The sequence below is a fragment of the Oncorhynchus clarkii genome, chromosome 18 (genome assembly GCF_045791955.1).
Source record: "Oncorhynchus clarkii lewisi isolate Uvic-CL-2024 chromosome 18, UVic_Ocla_1.0, whole genome shotgun sequence".
Taxonomy (NCBI): Eukaryota; Metazoa; Chordata; class Actinopteri; order Salmoniformes; family Salmonidae; genus Oncorhynchus; species Oncorhynchus clarkii.
Window position 1 is genome coordinate 50741817 of NC_092164.1, and position 19099 is coordinate 50760915.

Sequence of the window (19099 nt, forward strand, 5' to 3'; positions counted from 1 at the left end):
ACAAAGGTTAGATTTGATCCATAGCTATATACACTACATCACCAAGAGTATGTGGACACCTGCTTGTTGAACATACATTCCAAAATCATGGGCATTAATATGGAGTTGGTCCCCCCCTTTGCTGCTATAACAGCCTCCACTCTTCTGGGAAGGCTTTCCACTAGATGTTGGAACATTGCTGCAGAGATTTGCTTCCATTCAGCCACAAGAGCATTAATGAGGTCCAGCAACGATTTTGGGCGATTAGGCCTGGCTTGCAGTCGCCTTTCCAATTCATTCCAAAGGTGTTTAATGGGGTTAAGGTCAGGCCAGTCAAGTTCTTTCCGCATGGGGCATTGTCATGATGAAACAGGAAAGGGCCTTCCCCAAACTGTTGCCAAAAAGTTGGAAGCACAGAATCTAGAATGTCACTGTGTGTTGTAGCGTGAAGCTTTCCCGTTACTGGAACGTCCAGAGGCATTTTGTAACTGATTTTTGCAACTGAGGCCAAGATGTTTAAACATGCTATGACAGTGCCATTCTGTGAGCGCGTGTCTACGGCTGAGCCATTGCTGCTCCTAGGATGTGTCCACTTCCCAATAACAGCACTTACAGTTGACCAGGGCAGCTCTAGCATCGCATCAATTTGACAAACTACCTTGTTGGAAAGATGGCATCCTATGACAGTGCCATGTTGAAAGTCAGAGCTCGATTTTAGACACCTGTTAGCAACAGGTGTGGCTGAAATAGAAGAACCCACTAATTTGAAGGGGTGTCCACATACCCTGCCGCCCCAGAAGTAGCCTAGTGGTTAGAGCATTGGACTAGTAACCGAAAGGTTGCAAGTTCAAATCCCTGACAAGGTACAAAATCTGTTGTTCTGCCCCTGAACAGGCAGTTAACCCACTGTTCCTAGGCCGTCATTGAAAATAAGAATTTGTTCTTAAGACTTGCCTAGTGAAATAAAATAAAAAAAACGTTGATATATAATGTACATGTGGTGCTACTGCTAGCAACAGCAAGGCATACATGTATTCATCATGTGTTTAGAACGACTGAGTGTGTTGGGAAGAGTAAGGTCTTATTTGTCATGAGTTAGCAAAACACTTGAGTCAGCATGAAAAAAAAAAAAAAAAACACAGCAAGTACAAAAACATTCCACATTTATTGACATGACTCCACGATTCCAGAGCACAAGTGTGCGTATTCAGTGTGTGCGCACGTTTGTGTGACAAAGTGTGTATATGACCGGAGAGAAAGGCACCGTGCGCCAACCAGCAATAAACATGTCTAAAAATCTTACTGCCTGAACGATATTACTTCATCCCATGCACCACACACTTCTGATATTCATCCAATTTCAAATACCGCCTCCTATCATTTAAAAAGGAGTGGTAACTCCTGTGCGTGCGTTTCATGTTTCTCCCTCGCTCTATGCCAGCGTAACATACGTAGCATCAGTGGTAACACCACAGTTGTTATCCTTCATAGACATCAGTATGTACCCATCGTTTCCCCAGTAGGTTGACCAGGAGTTCTTCACCAGCCAGTAAGGCTCCGCCTCCATGACACCATAACCCACTGCAAGCACCGCGTGGTCCAGGGAGTCAGTTGTGTTTCCTAGGCGTGAGGGAAAAGAAAGAGATTGCGTGAGTGATCGCGAGAGAATGAGAACAGCCCTGGGGAATACCTCAGACAGATTTGAAGAATAGCTGTGTATGTTTACCCTATAGCAGGCGTATTCAACTCTTACGCTACGAAGTCTGGAGCCTGCTGGTTCTGTTCTACCTCATAATTAATTGCACCCACATGATGTCCCATGTCTAAATCAGTCCCTGATTAGAGGGGAACAATGAAAAACCGCAGTGGAACTGGCTTGAGGTCCAGAGTTGAGTTTGAGGGCACTATAGTATATAACTCACCACATTTGGGTTCATAGTAGACCCCGTGGCTGTAGAAGACAAAGGATCTATGTCCTGCGTCAATACTGACGGCCACTGGGCCATGTTTAAACAACGCCACCTTCAGCGCCTCGGCATCACCTGACGTCACATTGGTGTAGCTCTGGACACGAGCTGTCAGCTGAGAAGTGTTGAGGTGGCACAGGCCGTTCTGTTAGGAGAGAGAGTCATACACTAGGTTCAAGTACAGTATATTGTAAAGATTTACATGTCCCGTTTGTCAGAGTATATGAGTTTATAAACAAGTGTGTGTAAGACATGAAAAGCAGCAGGCAAAGCATAGAGCCCTGTGGATTACATCTAGACAAGCGCTCTGTGTGTGTCTCACCATGCCCATGTAGGAACCATAGGTCTCCGTAGTGGCGATGCCTCCGTGTTTCATGATCCACTCGTAGGCCCTCCACTCCTCTCCTCCATCACATCCGTTATTACCAAAGCCCCAGCTACAATCTACCAACATCTGCTGGGACAAGACCTGGAGGGACCCTGACTACAGGGAGAAAAGAGAAGAACTGACAATTATAACTGGGTGAGAAGGGGGGGGGGGGAGAGACCAATTACTGTTTTTTCACAGCAACTTCCACAGCTGCATCTGTGGGTTGCTAGGAGGTCAGATGGGAGGAATCTGATTGGCCCCCTGGGAAGTAGTATGTTTATGAACCTGCCAGTGCAGCAGGACACAGCACCTCCCGGTCACTTCCTACTGAGAGGACAAGCTCATTTCCTTAGAGCTGGCAGAGGTACAAAGGAGGACCACTGACAAGACTAACAACCATCCCCTCAACTCTCCCAAATAAGTCCCAACTTCAGCTTAAATGGCCTCCTATGTAAGTTCAACAAACTCCATGAACCACCACACGTGGCTCATTAAAAATCTCCTGAACTGCAATCAGCTACTACTGCTAATGAGTGCGTGTTGTTCAAGGGAATGGTGAATACTCAGCGCGACAGCCCATAAGAAACCTGTCTTGAACATTTCTAGAGTTGCTAGGCAACACCAGTGAGGAAGGAACGCCTGTGGATATGGATTATGGGGTGCAGGGAGACCAGAGATGGCGGTGATACATGCAAGTATATTACAGCTAGAGATCTTAAAACACCTCAACCACATAATCAAACACGTGAGAGGAAAAAAAGTGTTCAAGCTACAGCTAATTGTGAACAAGTTGACATTTATTTTCATCCATTTTACCGTCTGAATAAAAGGACAATATTAATTATCATCCTCCTTAGGGATGAGCTACAGCGCTGACTGCTGATATTATGGGTAGAAAATCCAATTAATTTCCATCATTCATTAAGTTAAGTTGGGTAATTTATAACCTTTCAGTGCAGCCTAAGACGTTATTGAAAAAAACCTAACTTGCTTTACGTCACCTGTTCTGAAGAGGGGTGTTAGAAAAACATGTGTAGAACACAGATCAACTTGACCAGCTACAGCTGGCTCAGAACAGAGCTGCATGCCTTGCCCTCTCCAGCACTAACATGCACGATAGTCTCTCCTGGTTGAGGTTGGCAAATAACATTCAGCTCAGACACCATTAACCAAAGTCCGATACACATTCACAGCGACGCACAGGATTCATAGCAAATTACTCAAGCAAACAGCAAAATTCCCTTTAAAAAAAAAAACAGAGTCAACATTTCATGGGACACAAAGGGTTTTCTAATTTGTGCATTTTACTTATCAAACAACTATCACAAGTGCACAGCATACAGAGCATAGCTGGAGTGAGATTTCTCCTGCAGCTTCTCTGCAGGAGTAAGACTTGTGCTTTTATGAGCCCATTCATTGCACATTTTTAAAATCCAATAATGTGTTAAACAGTTATGGTGCATGATTGATTTATTTTATTAAAAAAGCTATTTGTATCTAAACTGGTAATTGAAGCGCATCTCCCATTCACCATCAAGTGCAGGCAACTACTATCAGTGCGTCACCCACCACTTTACGTGAGCTGGAGCTGCATTTTGAAAACATTCTTAATTGTTTGACACCTGAATGTTCGTCTTACATTGTGTCAAAGTAGCCTATAGGCAAAATCTGACCATGGCAACATGGAGGCAATTATGTTTTTTTTTTAAGTTTGAGGAAGCTTACAATTTAGCCTACTATTCTGTGTGCCAGGTATGATTTTCATATGCGCATTTCTCATGGAAGTTTCATTTCAATAATGTTTTTCATTTCTCAAAATCATTGTCATGTGCTTAATCATAAAATCTTATGGCCAGGTACTTCTGTGTGCTCAGGCGCACGCACGCTCCCTCAACATTATCAGGAGAGGGAGAAGGGCTCAATGAAACAAATCTCTTAAATGGTTATGAAAAACCTAAACTTGTTTCTCACCAGTGTAGCAGGTTCTGAACTCTGCAAAGAACATTGTAAATTACTAATTAATCTAATCAAATTACAAGGATTTACAGTACATTTACTACTGGTGACAATCCCCATTACAAAAGGAGAAAAACAATTCTCAAAGGGTGAACAATGAGCAAGACTTGGCAGGATACAGCTGAGCCATTCTGGAGAGACTAGTCTATATCTACACCACACATCCCTCCCCTTGTCACAACATTCTGGAGAGACTGGCCTATACCTACGCCACACATCCCTCCCCTTGTCACAACATTCTGGAGAGACTGGCCTATACCTACGCCACACATCCCTCCCCTTGTCACAACATTCTGGAGAGACTGGCCTATACCTACGCCACACATCCCTCCCCTTGTCACAACATTCTGGAGAGACTGGCCTATACCTACGCCACACATCCCTCCCCTTGTCACAACATTCTGGAGAGACTGGCCTATACCTACGCCACACATCCCTCCCCTTGTCACAACATTCTGGAGAGACTGGCCTATACCTACGCCACACATCCCTCCCCTTGTCACAACATTCTGGAGAGACTGGCCTATATCTACGCCACACATCCCTCCCCTTGTCACAACATTCTGGAGAGACTGGCCTATATCTACGCCACACATCCCTCCCCTTGTCACATTTAAAATTATACTCAAGACATTACCGTCACACATGAGATGTTTTTCACTGACACCCGCAACTCAACCAGCTTGGCCCATTGCCACGCGTGCTACCCAAATTGTGGACTTCCAATAGGCATGGGCCTACGAGCTTGTGATTTGAAACAATCCACAGCAATTTTCTTAAAGAATCTAATAATCCTTGATTCCTCTGATGCTAAATCATGCTTTCTGGTGAAGTATTTTATTTCTGTACAGACAGGAGTAAATATATAATTTGGGCACATGCTTTTCCATTTAATTCCCTGTTGGACCCACCGCTATGACATTCCTCTCCTGGTTTTCATGTCAACTCTATTTCATTGTCCAGAAGCCAAAGGCAACATCCTAGTCATATTAGCAACCCATCCTAGTTATTGCATCTTTAGATTCTCTCCCCCCCCCCCCCCCCCCATTCAAACTGCTATCACATGCCCTGTTCAGAATGGGGGTGTTCCAGGTGCCCTGTTCACAATTGCATTTTGGCAAACATTTGAAAATGACGTTTTATTGGCTGCGTCATTAAATGAGTTGCATGTTCTGTTAAGATGCATTAACATGGTCCACCTTTTCCAAACAGAAACCCTGGCAGACACTTTGTTGTATTTTACAATATTGTGACTGTCCGTCTATCAGTGTGTTTGTGGACCACAGTTAGAATAGTTGCTGCAAAAGCTAATGGGGATTCAAATAAACAGCTATAACACCACTCCAACTGAAGTTATTCTAAAAATCACTGTGAGATATTACTTTCAGGAAGAGAGCGCCCTCTACTGCTCCAGTGGTGGCAAAGCTCCAACATGAACCACAGATGGCCTGGTCCTTCACCGGAGTCACAGCACCTAGAAAATACACACAATGTTGTCACACATGCATGCACACGCACATGGAAGCTGGTGGGTGGAACTATAGGAGAACGGGCTGAGAAGTCTATGGAACAGAATAAATGGAACGGTATCAAACATATGGAAACCACGTTTGACGCCATTCAGTTAATTCCAGCAGTTACAATGAACTCGTCCTCCTATAGCTCCTTCCACCAGCCTTCTCTGCTCCACACACCATAGAGCCTCCAGTCCAGCTGATCAGGGACCTGTACTCCAGTGTATAGGTGCATGGGGAACGGCAAGCCGTTGTTGGGCCTATTCCCTCCATTTCTGCCCCTCATAGCAGACAGCTCCGACATGGAGAGGTCAGACAGAGAGTTGACCGCCAGGGAGAACGACAGGCCAGCACGGTTCATAGAGTGGACATACCTGGGAGAGGGAATAATGGAGGGAAGAGCGAGAGGGGAATAGAGGAAAACAGAATTTGTAACCACCAAATTATATTCACCTAAAACTTTCAAGCCTTCATTTGTTTCTCTTGCCCTCTCCCGCTTTCCCCAGCACCCTCACCGGAGGTTGTGAACGAATGCGTGCTCTCTCTTCTCATGCTCTCTCTCGTCACCATAACGACGCCCAAACTGCTCCTTGAAGTGGCCGAACAACCGCTGGGCATGGCCTAACGAGGAAGTGTGAATCAGATCTTTCATCGGATTGGCCAGCAGGTGGTGCTCCACACCCGGACCAGGAAATGAACCACAGCTCATCCCTGAAAAGAGAGATGTGACCGACAAGAAAGTGATTAAGATTGTTTGTTAATTGTCACATGGCTTGAGAGCTGTGTGTTTGCGCATGCGAACCATCAGGCAGGGCAAAGACTTTGGGGTCAAACTTTGAGCTGAACTCCTTGTAGTCGACCAGATATTTATCATAATGGGACCCCAGCAGGGTGTTGTAGCCCATCATCTCGTAGTGTAGGGGAGTGGTCAGCTCAGCTCCTCCCATAACCCCTCCTTCAGGGCGTGTCACCCAGAGTGTGTAGGTATTCTTCTTGTGTCCGACTACTGTCACATTCTGCCAGACCTCACAGAGCACACCTCCATAGTACTCCATCCTGAGGAACTACACACAAAGACCACTTATTACAAATAACTTTTCAAAACTACCTGTATTATTTGAAAAACTCAACCACACACACCATGAACCCCTGGAGGTCAGGTAGGGATCCTTGAGGTGTGACTGGCTCTTCTTTTGTGCCATTGACCTGGAAACACTTCATAATGTTTAGCTCCACCTCTGTGGTCTCAGGAGTGATCTTATAGGATGATCCCCAAGGAAGCTCCATCCCCATCTGGTACGTCGACACCTGGCCTACAGGTCACCATGACAACACACAGAAAATAAGAACTGAAGTGGACTGCGTGTTAGTGCTGAACTAACAAAAGTCTGCACAACCTAGAATAGAGTTAGAGATCCCTGGTCTTAGTGGCCCTCTCATCTCCAGGATTTTATAGCGTGATTTAAAAGAAGCTGTAGTTCACTGCTTAGTTGACAAGTTTCGCTGTCTAGAAGTGCTGAGGTTTCAGTCTACTGACCTTGACTCAGTAGAAAGGCCTCTGTTCCACACGTGATTCACTGACAGGGCATCTCAAATGACATCCACTACAACCCTGCTGCTAACATGCACTACTTCTGATCAAAGCTGCAGCACAGGGGACTCCTCAAAAGGATGTCATTTGAGACCAAAAAAAACCCACAGGTCCTGTCCACCCAAGAACAACTTCTAAAAATCTGCTAGGATTTTATTGACATAAGCAATAAGGTGGATATTCCAGCTTGCCTGAGAGAACACGGAGCCATATTGCTTGACTATTGTACAGCAAGTGTGTAAATAGTTACCGTGGTAATAGTCAATACGGCTGGTCCTCCCCTTCAGGTCGAACCAGGCCTCGAATGGTTCCTTTATCTCAGCATAGGGCAGGGAGATCACACCTGATACACAAATGTAATTAATAAACTAACAGTAAGGCACTCTGGATAAGAGTGTCTGTTAAATTATTAAAATGTAAATGGTGTAATCTTGTAGTTACTGACAAGTCATGTAAAAGTACAGGATATATATTATTACCATACATTAAGTGACCACTCAGTTCAATAACAATAGGTCTCACTCACCTTTGACATGGTATGCCTTCCCAAAGTCTGGGACTGAAGGGAGAGCTTTTCCCTCTGTGGCTGTGGAGAAAGAGCATGTCAATGCCAGAGGTGTACGAAGAGGTTATATTCCAGAGTCTACCCTTAACCCGTCTCATACTATTACTGCTAACATTACCCCTCCGCTGTGACCTAAGAGAAGAAAGTGGGTTACAGATGTGGAGTGGAGTTTGTGTTTGTTGCAGGATTACAAAGTAAACAACACATATGATAACAGTAGAGACCAGGCTTGTGACCACCACGTGCCAAAGTCTCACGCTGGTGGTGTGGTTGGCTGGATGACCTTTGAGGACTTATCAGACTGGGCAGACAGACAGACATGAGCTTTGCTTTTCTCACTCACTATTGTTGAAAAATAATAAGTGTTACCTACTCTAGTCAGAAGCAACGCGAGTCAACAGTCGAGGTCCACAGATCAGATCACACACACACACACACACAACTAGGCAAGTCCGTTAATTAAGAACAAATTCTTATTTACAATAACGGCCTACCCCGGGCAATGCTAAGCGCCGCCCTGTACGACTCCCAATCACGGCCGGATGTGATAAAGCCTGGAATCGAAAAAGGGATTGTAGTGACGCCTCTTGCACCGAGATGCAGTGCCTTAGACCGCTGCGCCACTCGGGATACACGAATCCAGTTTAGAGATAGTGTTCATTTTATGCCAGTTTACAGTGACTCTAAAAAATAACACATGTTTATCACGATGTTGTACCTAAATCAGTTTGACATAGTAGACTACTTAGGCTACATAGAGCTAGCCGACTAAACTCCAGTCTGGGTTCATTCACCATGGATTGGAGTTTAGTCAGCTACAACAGAGCAGTATCCTACCCGTGAATCAGAATAAACATTTGTTTACCAGTGCAACATGCAGGGTCTTTTCAAATTATAGTAACTTCTGTGACCTCGTTCATTCCAAGATATTTGACTGGGAGTTTTAGCAGTGCGGTCAGGTCGCCCCGGTGTCACGAGATCTGTACAGGCGCGTCAACAGTTATGTTCCCAATTAGCATTTTATCCAAAACAATTCAGTTCATACAATAACATTATAAATAATTGTATAGTAGGCCTACATTTGGTTGAGTAAAGAGGACTCGTCGAATACGCAAAACATAAACAAAACGATCAGAATTTATCAACTTTTAATTAACTGTCTTAACAAAAACATCTCGAGATCTTACCTACTACGCTCCACAATAGCACAGTTACAATGTACCAGTCCCTCATAGCTTCTTTTCGTAGGTTGTTCTGCGCGTATATGAGATCAGTCAGAAAGACATAAACATATCGTATTGCGTTCTGCAACGACTCGAGTGATACAACATGTATTGAATTTAAGTCCATGCTGTTAATGATTGGCATCTATGTTGGCCAATCAGATGGAAGTCCTGATAGAAGCCCTCCAATCACAGGACAGGGGTGGGTGATTTGGGCAAGTCATGTGATTTCGGTCATATGATAATTTTTGGTATTTATTGTGGATTTCTACAGATATTTTGGCATTATTCGGCATCTTTAGAGTCTGTCAGAGAGAAAATGACATAATCATGTGCATTTACTGTCAGAGCTTTTATCGCATTTGATAACATGCCCCTGGTCTTCTATGGCTGTATTCCGCAGTGTGGCAGAATGCCATTGCCTCATAAAACGACAAATACAATTGCGAACCTGCGACACTATGTAGATCCATGTTCTTAATGTCAGTGATTATATGTGAGAAGGACACGATTTCGGAAATACATAACTAAAATTGTGCCTAATTGAGTCAGATAACAAATGAGTAGTGTACTCTGTCCACGAGATTACAAAACTGTAGTTTAATCGAGGTATTGAAATTTAATTGATAATGTACAATAACATTATTACACAGAAACATTCATAAAGGTTGATTCGTACAGTAAATTTAACTTCACAACAGAGAACCAGAACTGCGTCATAATATATTAGTCAAATACCTGAGTTGGGCTTGAAGTCGTCTAAACAAACGGTGGAGGTGTCAGAATACCCACAAAACCCAAATCTGGAACTGGTTTCAATCATATTTCCACCATTCATTTTTTCCATAGGGGATTTTAGAGACACTTAAAATAAGGGCTGAGTTTCGTGTAGGCTTACCGTGGCGTGACGTTTTGATAACCATGTAAATCTCTCCTGGCCAAATTGATTTATCAATATATTCCACTCAGATACGAAAATGTAGATTACAAATCCCTACAAGCTCCTGCATTTTATCCCTAGCTGACACCTTTGCTAACAGGTATTCTGCCATTAAAAACGTGCACAAGACAGTTCACAGAATATGTCAATTTAGTCATTACTACATTTAGCTAACATTAGATAGTTAATCCCTTAGATTCTTATCATTGCCTCGATTCGGCAGTCTCGTCCAGATCATCATGACATTTGTAGTTCTTTATGATACCCACATTAGCAACTAATTATCATTTCATTTTGGGGGAGGGGGGTAAATTCAAGAAAATATATTGATAAAAGTCACCTTGTCCGAAAGAGATTTAGACGGTTATCAAAACATTACGCCAGGGTAGATCTACACGAAACACAGCCATTATTTTAAGTGTTTCTAAAATCCCCTATGGGAAAAATGAATGGTGGAAAAACGATTGGAACCATTTCCTTGTTTGACAGCTAGGTTATCGCTATTATGACTCATACTGTGGAATAGTCCAAAAAGTACCAACTCCAAGCTAAATTAAGTGCAGCTCAAATACTCTTAAATTGTTTACTTGACATATGTATGACACAAGTTTTTAGATTACACATTTTATACAGCAGTTTTAACATAACATGATTAAGAATTAATGTCTTTGTTAACTAACACACTGTCATATGTATTTCCTCCCCCTAGTTTCCTCTTTCTAGTTCCTTATTATTGTGGAATTCAACCGTGATCGTTTGGGCATTTATAAACCACTAGCTAGGCTTGAGGAAGTATAGCTGACCCTATCCTAATTTAAAACAATAGCCCTACACTGCCCTGACTGAAATGTATTTGATTGATCTGGGTCTCTAAAACTAGCCCTACAGGTAAGCTAAAAGTATACCCATACGTATCCTACTGTAGGCAACAAAACCCAACACATACTACCAGCAGCACTACCTTTTATATGTACAGATTCTAGTGGGAAGTGTAGTGTGTGTGTGTTATTCTGGGCGATCAGCCAGGTTAGTTCTGATAGGTAGTGTAGTATCCATCCAGTGGTTGGGGTTCAGGATCATGGAATTCCAAACAGATGCTTCTTCCTCTGTTGAATCCATCCAACCCACTGCCACTCCGTAGCTCAGACCTGTAACACACACCTTATTACAATGTCATCTGTGCGTACACAGTGCGTATCTATCTGTGTGTATCTCACCTGTCCCACGACTGAGTCGGACCCCTCCCAGCAGGTGTGTTTTTAACCCTTCACGGAGCCAGACAGTCAGCTCGGCACAGGCCTCTTTCAGGTCAGCAGGCTGGAACCCGTCATACACCATGGTGTGGTTGTAGGTCGGACTGACCGACCGCTTAACCACGCGTGTCTTCTGACCGCTCGACCGGCTGGTGTCCGGCAGCACGTAACTTGGATTAAAGTCAAAGTAGGGTTAAAGAACAGTTCTTATACACGTTCCACTATATTGTAAACACAGTCTTATCCCACTAACTCTAGACCCCCGTTCCACAAATCCAGACCTTGAGAACGGCCACACTGCGGGTTTTCTTCCAACTCCTGACCTCTGAGCTCTAACCCACCTCTTGATGAAGGAGTCAACGACACCCCCTTTGGTGGAGAGAAGACCCTGCGCTTCCCGCAGCCAGATGTGTAGCTCCCCTGTTAGAGGTAGACCTCCACCTACACAGAATACGTTCAGAGTAAGTTCAGACAGAGAGAGTGAGTGAGTATGAGAGAGAGAAGGAGAGAAAGTGCTGGGTGTGTGTGACGAGCATAATGAGCTCAGTTTACCCTCGGACCCTGCTGGGATGAACTTGATAGAGAGCAGGATGTTTCCTCGACTACTGATAGACTCTGGACTACACTGGACCTGAGAGAGAGAGAACAGAAAAAGAGGAGAGTGGGAGATTGAAGAGAAGAGAGATTAGGTTAGAAGGGTTATATAAGAGATTGTTGAAATTCTCAGCACCTTCTCTTCTCCTGGCCAGTTAAGACCACATACAATTTAAGACTTACTGCATGCTGTGGTGTGTGTGTGTGTATACCAGCTCTTACCCGTGGCTGTAGCTGGTACCAGTCAGAGCATGTATGTTTCCAGTCCCAGTGAGCCAGCTCAAGCTCCACCTCTCCTAGGAACAGGTTTCTGCCCAGTGGGGCAGCGTGCCACACAGACAGGTTCAGAGTCCTGCCACGCACCTCTGACACACTGATTTTATACTGAAACAAACACAATTATACTGAGAGACGCAAGTGGTTCATACATTCACATGTACATCAGACAAGACAGACAGAAGACAGACCGGCAAGTAGACAGAGAGGTAACAAACAAGACAGATGCTGAGGGAAAGGATCGAGAAAGAGTGTGTGCTCTCACTTTCAGTGTCTGGTCAAAGACTGGGCTGAGAGTCTTTTTCTTCACTGATGTTTTCTTCTTACTGTGAGATGACTTATCAGGCAGGAGATATGCCTTCACATACCTACAACACACGCACACACACACACTTCTTAACACAAAACAAGTGCTTCTCAAAGGGATAGTTCACATTAATGATGCCTGTAAGCATCCTCGAAACAGCAACCCTAGTTTACTTACGGGTCGGAGTGGTTCTTGCGTGCGGCGGCCAGGTCTTCACAGCGACACACTCTGATCTGCAGCTCCTCCCTCTGAGTGTCATAGTCCAATGAGAATAGGACACGCCCTTTCACCTCCACTGCTCCGAACTCCCCCGAACTGAACAGACTCATCATACTGCCACTCAACTACATATACACACACACACACACACGTGTTTTGTATGTATGCATGTACAGTTGAAGTTTGAAGTTTACATACACTTATGTAACAGTACAACTTTAGACCGTCCCCTCGCCCATACCCGGGCTAGAACCAGGGATCCTCTGCACACATCAACAACAGTCACCCATGAAGCATCGTTACCCATCGCTCCACAAATGCCGCGGCCCTTGTAGAGCAAGGGGAACCACTACTTCAAGGTCTCAGAGCAAGTGAAGTCACCGATTGAAACGCTATTTAGCGTGCACCACCGCTGACTAGCTAGCCGTTTCACATCCGTTACACTTAGGTTGGAGTCTTTAAAACTAGTTTTTCAACCACTCCACAAATGTCTTGTTAACAAACTTTAGATTTGGCAAGAGATTAACGTAATTTAGTGCGAAAAGTGCAAATCAATCCCAGAACAACAGCAAAGGATCTTGTGAAGATGCTGGAGGAAACAGGTACAAAAGTATCTATTTCCACAGTATGACGAGTCCTATATATTGACATAACCTGAAAGGCCGCTCAGCAAGTAAGAAGCCACTGCTCCAAAACCTCCATAAAAAGACATACTACAGTTTGCAACTGCACATGGGGACAAAGGTTGTACTTTTTTGAGAAATGTCCTCTGGTCTGATGAAACAAAAACAGAACTGTTTGGCCATAATGACCATCGTTATGTTTAGAGGAAAAAGGGGGAGGCTTGCAAGCCGAAAAACACCATCCCAACCGTAAAATACGGGAGTGGCAGCATCATGTTGTGGGGGTGCTTTGCTGCAGGAGCGACTGGTGCACTTCACAAAATAGATGGCTTCATGAGGAAGAAAAATTATATGGATATAATGGAGCAACATCTCAAGACATCGGTCAGGAAGTTAAAGCTTGGTCGCAAATGGGTCTTCCAAATGAACAATGACCCCAAGCATACTTCCAAAGTTGTGGAAAAATGGCTTAAGGACAACAAAGTCAAGGTATTGGAGTGGTCATCACAAAGCCCTGACCTCAATCCCATAGACATTTTGTGAGCAGAACTGAAAAAGTGTTTGCGAGCAAGGAGGCCTACAAACCTGACTCAGTTACACCAGCTCTGTCAGGAGGAAATGGCCAAAATTCACCCAACTTATTGTGGGAAGCTTGTGGAAGGCTACCCGAAACGTTTGACCCAAGTTAAACAATTTAAAGGCAATGCTACCAAATAATAATTGAGTGTATGTAAACTTCTGACCCACTGGGAATGTGATGAAAGAAATAAAAGCTTAAATAAATAATTCTCTCTACTATTATTCTGACATTTCACATTCTTAAAATAAAGTGGTGATCCTAACTGACCTAAGACAGGGAATTTTTACAAGGATTAAATGTTAGGAATTGTGAAAAACTGAGTTTAAATGTACTTGGCTAAGGTGTATGTAAACTTCCGACTTCAACTGTATGTATGTATGTGGCTCACTGTGTAGTTAGACTGTAGACTGCTGACTGAACTCCCAGGCCTTAGAGGTGTCGGAACAGCATCTGTCACACCACTGGACACCGAGTTTGTGTCCTCCGAGTCCTACACACACACACACACACACACACACACACACACACACACACACACACACACACACACACACACACACACACACACACACACACACACACACACACACACACACACACACACACACACACACACACACACACACACACACACACACACAGTCAGCATGTTTCTAGAACAGAAAGAGGCAATAGTAGGATAAAACGTTATCCCCAAACAAGGAGTGAGTGTCTGTAGACTGTACCTGCAGTGTTCCCTCCCCTGTCTCCTCTATGTGTACATTCCTCCTGCTGTAATAGTCTGGAAGGCGCAGACAAAAACACATTAATCAGACAGAATGAGAGAGGGAGAGTGCGGTGGAGGAGGGTGAGAGAAATGAACGGGGGGAGAGGGTGAAGAGAGAGACAGGGAGGAATGTGTACCTGAAGATGAGATGCTGTTGCTGTCCTGGAGACTCTGGAAGGGAAGAGAGAGGAGAGAGATTACCTCTCCACAACTAGACAGACAATCCTCCTCCTCCTCCTACACACACACACACACACACACACACACACACACACACACACGACTAACCTGTGTGTTTGGGCTCCTGGTTCTGGGTGTAGGTGTGAGACGATTTTGACTCCTGTAACTGAAATTTTAAAACTAAAACGACATACATTAAAACTGTACATACAAGTACTTCTTCAACCATACATGCACTTCTTTAAGCATTATCTTTACATATCTGACATTTTTGTTTGAATGTCCACACTCAGTTCTACATGTGAATCATATCAGATTTGCACATTCACACTGATGTAGCCTCTCAAATAGCAGATGCAATGCTCCTGTTTCTTGAAAATGTTGGATGGTTGTCATGGTAATGGATGTGGTATGACTCAGAACTCAAAAGATCAGATTCTACATGCTTTTTGCTGTTTACACATTGGGGAAAAGATCAGATACTGTATGTATCACATATTTGAATACATCAGAATGGGGGTGGATGTGTGAAAACACATAAACACACAAACATACAGTTGAAGTCAGAAGTTTACATACACCTGAGCCAAATACATTTAAACTCAGTTTTTCACAATTCCTGACATTTAATCCAGAATAATAGTAGAGAGAATTATTTATTTCAGTTTTTATTTCTTTCATCACATTCCCAGTGGGTCAGAAGTTTACATACACTCAATTTGTATTTGGTAGCATTGCATTTAAAATGTTTAACTTGGGAAAAACGTTTCGGGTAGCCTTCCACAAGCTTCCCACAATATTTTGGGTGAATTTTGGCCCATTGCTCCTGACAGAGCTGTAACTGAGTCAGGTTTGTAGGCCTCCTTGCTTTCAAATGCTTTTTCTATGGGATTGAGGTCAGGGTGTTGCGATGGCCACTCCAATACCTTGACTTTGTTGTCCTTAAGCCATTTTTCCACAACTTTGGAAGTATGCTTGGGGTCATTGTTCATTTGGAAGACCCATTTGCGACCAAGCTTTAACTTCCTGACCGATGTCTTGAGATGCTTCATTATATCCATATAATTTTTCTTCCTCATGAAGCCATCTATTTTGTGAAGTGCACCAGTCCCTCCTGCAGCAAAGCACCCCCACAACATGATGCTGCCACTCCCGTGTTTCACGGTTGGGATGTTCTTCGGCTTGCAAGCCTCCCCCCTTTTCCTCCAAACATAACAATGGTCATTATGGCCAAACAGTTCTATTTTTGTTTCATCAGACCAGAGGACATTTCTCAAAAAAGTACGATCTTTGTCCCCATGTGCAGTTGCAAACCGTAGTCTGGCTTTTTTATGGCGGTTTTGGAGCAGTGGCTTCTTCGTTGCTGAGCGGCCTTTCAGATTATGTCAATATATAGGACTCGTCATACTGTGGATATAGATAATGTTATACCTGTTTCCCCCAGCATCTTCACAAGATCCTTTGCTGTTGTTCTGGGATTGATTTGCACTTTTTGCACTAAAGTATGTTCATCTTTAGGAGACAGAACGCATCTCCTTCCTGAGCGGTATGACGACTGCGTGGTCCCATGGTGTTTACATTTGCGTACTATTGTTTGTACAGATGAACGTGGTACCTTCAGGCATTTGGAAATTGCTCCCAAGGATGAACCAGACTTGTGGAGGTCTACAATGTTTTTTCTGAGGTTTTGGCGGAATTATTTTGATTTTCCCATGATGTAAAGAGGCACTGAGTTTGATGGAACACCTCCAATTAACTCAAATTATGTCAATTAGCCTATAAGAAGCATAATTTTCTGGAATTTTCCAAGCTGTTTAAAGGCACTGTCAATTTAGTGTATGTAAACTTCTGATCCACTGGAATTGTGATACAGTGAATTATAAGTGAAATAATCTGTCTGTAAACAATTGTTGGAAAAATTACTTGTGTCATGCACAAAGTAGATGTCCTAACCGACTTGCCAAAACTATAGTTTGTTAACAAGAAATTTGTGGAGTGGTTGAAAAACGAGTTTTAATGACTCCAACCTAAGTGTATGTAAACTTCTACTGTACATATAACAGCACAATCCAACCCCTCTTTATTATAAATGCCTTTACCTTCTCTTGTCATCCTCGTCTTTCTTGTCATTTATCTGACAAGTTGGGTCTTTGTTGTTAGTGGGAGGAGCATCTTCTGTCTGCCCGTTAAACACCCCACTCAGAGGCAAATCTGTCAATCAATAAATTAATCAATCTATACCAGATGTCCTGCTTCTTGGTTATTATTGGTGTGTGTGTGTAGTCTGACCTGTTCTTGGCTTCCTGCGTCGTATAGAGGCCTGTACGATGTCAACGCCGTTCTTCGTGTCTCGGTGGCGTTTGCTTCTCTCCTCATTAAACCACGCCCCCGACAGTGACCTCAAACGCACTGGGTCTGCCTCTTTCTGCTGCAGGGCCCTGAGGGTTAAACATCATGTTCACTATATTTAAGCAATAAGGCCCAAGGGGGTGTGGTATATGGCCAATATACCACGGCTAAGGGCTGATCTCAGTCAAGACGCACCGCGAAGAGCCTGGATAAATCCCTTAGCGGTGGTTATTGCTATTATAAACTGGTTACCAACATAATTATAGCAGTAAAAAAGTATTGTTTTGTCATACCCGTGGTATATGGTCTGAAACACCACAGCTGTCAGCCAAACAGCATTCAGGGCTCGAACCACCCAGTTTATTATAATATCATTTATAATACAGCTTATTAATTAATGAGGGTTACTTGCAATGACAGTCAGATGTGGTTGTTTTCACAACCAAACTTAGTTGAATGCACTGACTGAGTCATCTTAGACAAATGGGTCTGATAAATGACTAAAATGTCAAATAAAACAATGAATCAAGTGCTGGGCAAAATAAAAAGCTTACGCCCACACTGGCTCTCTGTGGATAACATTAACAGCCCCTGGGTTTGACAGACCTCTATATTTGGAAAAACGTCACTCAATCAATCAGTCAACTTGATGCCCATAAGGGACCTAAAGGGTTAAATAATAATCACCTCTGACCTTAAACGACCATCATCACGGGAACGCAGCTCAGAGTCCCTTAGCAACACTTCCAAGATGGAAGACTGCTCTGCCTCTGACAGGTGACTCAGGTCCAACAACTCCCCTTCTCCCTCCATCACCCTGAGAGCGAGAGAGCGAGAGGGAGATTACATTGTAAAATACAGTACTACTAGTATGACAGAATTCCGGACTCAGGGATCGGTTTACTACGTTTATCAGTTGGCACTTCCTCCTAAAATGAGGCTATTGTAGAATCTCTATAGTGTGTTTGTACTGTATGGTCTGACAGCATGTAAACGGTGGTCTCACCTGGGCGATTAGTGCATGCGCTCAGAGCTTCCGTGTGTTTTTTAGGTTTGTTTTGCAATCAGGATACAAAGCGCAACATCCGCGGAGCGCGAGCTTTCCACAGTACAACACTTCCCCAACAGCCTGTTTTAACTTGTTAGTAAAAAAGTATGTTAGGCACCTGTGACCTCGGTACACACCTTCTAAAAGCAAACATGCAGAATACACATGAAACAAACAGCGCAAGAGAAGGCTGGCTACCTGTCCCAACTTGCTCTTAAACTGGAATGAAACTGGTAAAAAGTTTCCAAACACGCTGGGGAAAAAAATACAAATAACAGTTCATACTTACATCAATGTTCTCCAGTGTTGGTGGATATTTTCTCCAGGAGAAGGTTGGTGTCTGAAAAGTCCAAGCGGTGTGGTGGAACTTGGCGAGGTTGACGCGACACGGTAGACTGCTGAATAAACGCGAACACGCCTTCTCTTTCAGGCAGGATGCAAAACACGAACTGGAGCTAAAAAATAAATAACATCAGATAAACCTGTAGGCTATTAGAGTGTTATACGAAGTTTACAACACATTTATATAATGGGATGTTGTAGACACGTAGCCTATACATATGCTTACTCGTATCTTGCTCTTTATTTACGCGAAATCGGCGTAGGCTTAATAATAATCAATAATCGGATCCGACAGGAGCAGTTTGTGTGAGCCGGTTAATTTGCTTAGTTGCATTTGCATAAGAAAAACACAGTGTCTCAACTGTGGTGGTCACAACACCCCAGAACTCTATTCATA

The 19099-nt window shown here is 43.5% G+C and overlaps 2 protein-coding genes across 2 annotated transcripts; both read right to left on the reverse strand.

The window, feature by feature from the left end:
- Positions 1-961: 961 nt before the first annotated feature.
- LOC139373638 (digestive cysteine proteinase 1) lies at positions 962-9355 on the reverse strand. The gene is made up of 11 exons (XM_071114368.1): positions 9190-9355; positions 7964-8023; positions 7688-7780; positions 6987-7159; positions 6649-6910; positions 6362-6557; positions 6027-6220; positions 5715-5806; positions 2269-2430; positions 1902-2091; positions 962-1599 (listed from the first exon to the last, which is right to left on the reverse strand). Exons 1-11 carry the CDS (start codon positions 9350-9352, stop codon positions 1412-1414), a joined length of 1773 nt encoding a protein of 590 aa, XP_070970469.1. The 5' UTR covers positions 9353-9355; the 3' UTR covers positions 962-1411.
- A 450-nt stretch (positions 9356-9805) lies between these two features.
- On the reverse strand, positions 9806-18769 carry LOC139373640 (synaptotagmin-like 1). The gene is made up of 17 exons (XM_071114370.1): positions 18650-18769; positions 18319-18450; positions 18007-18129; positions 17253-17401; positions 17063-17174; positions 15072-15129; positions 14921-14954; positions 14743-14798; positions 14406-14507; positions 12773-12939; positions 12554-12656; positions 12235-12396; positions 11971-12049; positions 11760-11859; positions 11383-11588; positions 11140-11313; positions 9806-11096 (listed from the first exon to the last, which is right to left on the reverse strand). The coding sequence occupies exons 3-16, from the start codon at positions 18123-18125 to the stop codon at positions 11171-11173; spliced, it is 1590 nt and encodes a 529-aa protein (XP_070970471.1). The 5' UTR covers positions 18126-18129; positions 18319-18450; positions 18650-18769; the 3' UTR covers positions 9806-11096; positions 11140-11170.
- Positions 18770-19099: the final 330 nt, after the last annotated feature.

Excerpts from the sequence above, each read along its gene's own strand:
- LOC139373638 (XM_071114368.1), bottom strand. The coding sequence starts at position 9,352 with ATGGACTTAAATTCAATACATGTTGTATCACTCGAGTCGTTGCAGAAC. Across the intron at positions 6,911-6,986 it reads CTGACCTCCAGGGGTTCATG|TTCCTCAGGATGGAGTACTA; the intron begins GTGTGTGTGGTT and ends CTTTGTGTGTAG. Across the intron at positions 5,807-6,026 it reads GCTGGACTGGAGGCTCTATG|GTGCTGTGACTCCGGTGAAG; the intron begins GTGTGTGGAGCA and ends TGTATTTTCTAG.
- LOC139373640 (XM_071114370.1), bottom strand. The coding sequence starts at position 18,125 with ATGGAGGGAGAAGGGGAGTTGTTGGACCTGAGTCACCTGTCAGAGGCA. Across the intron at positions 17,175-17,252 it reads ACGCAGGAAGCCAAGAACAG|ATTTGCCTCTGAGTGGGGTG; the intron begins GTCAGACTACAC and ends ATTGATTGACAG. Across the intron at positions 11,860-11,970 it reads CATCCCAGCAGGGTCCGAGG|GTGGAGGTCTACCTCTAACA; the intron begins GTAAACTGAGCT and ends TATTCTGTGTAG.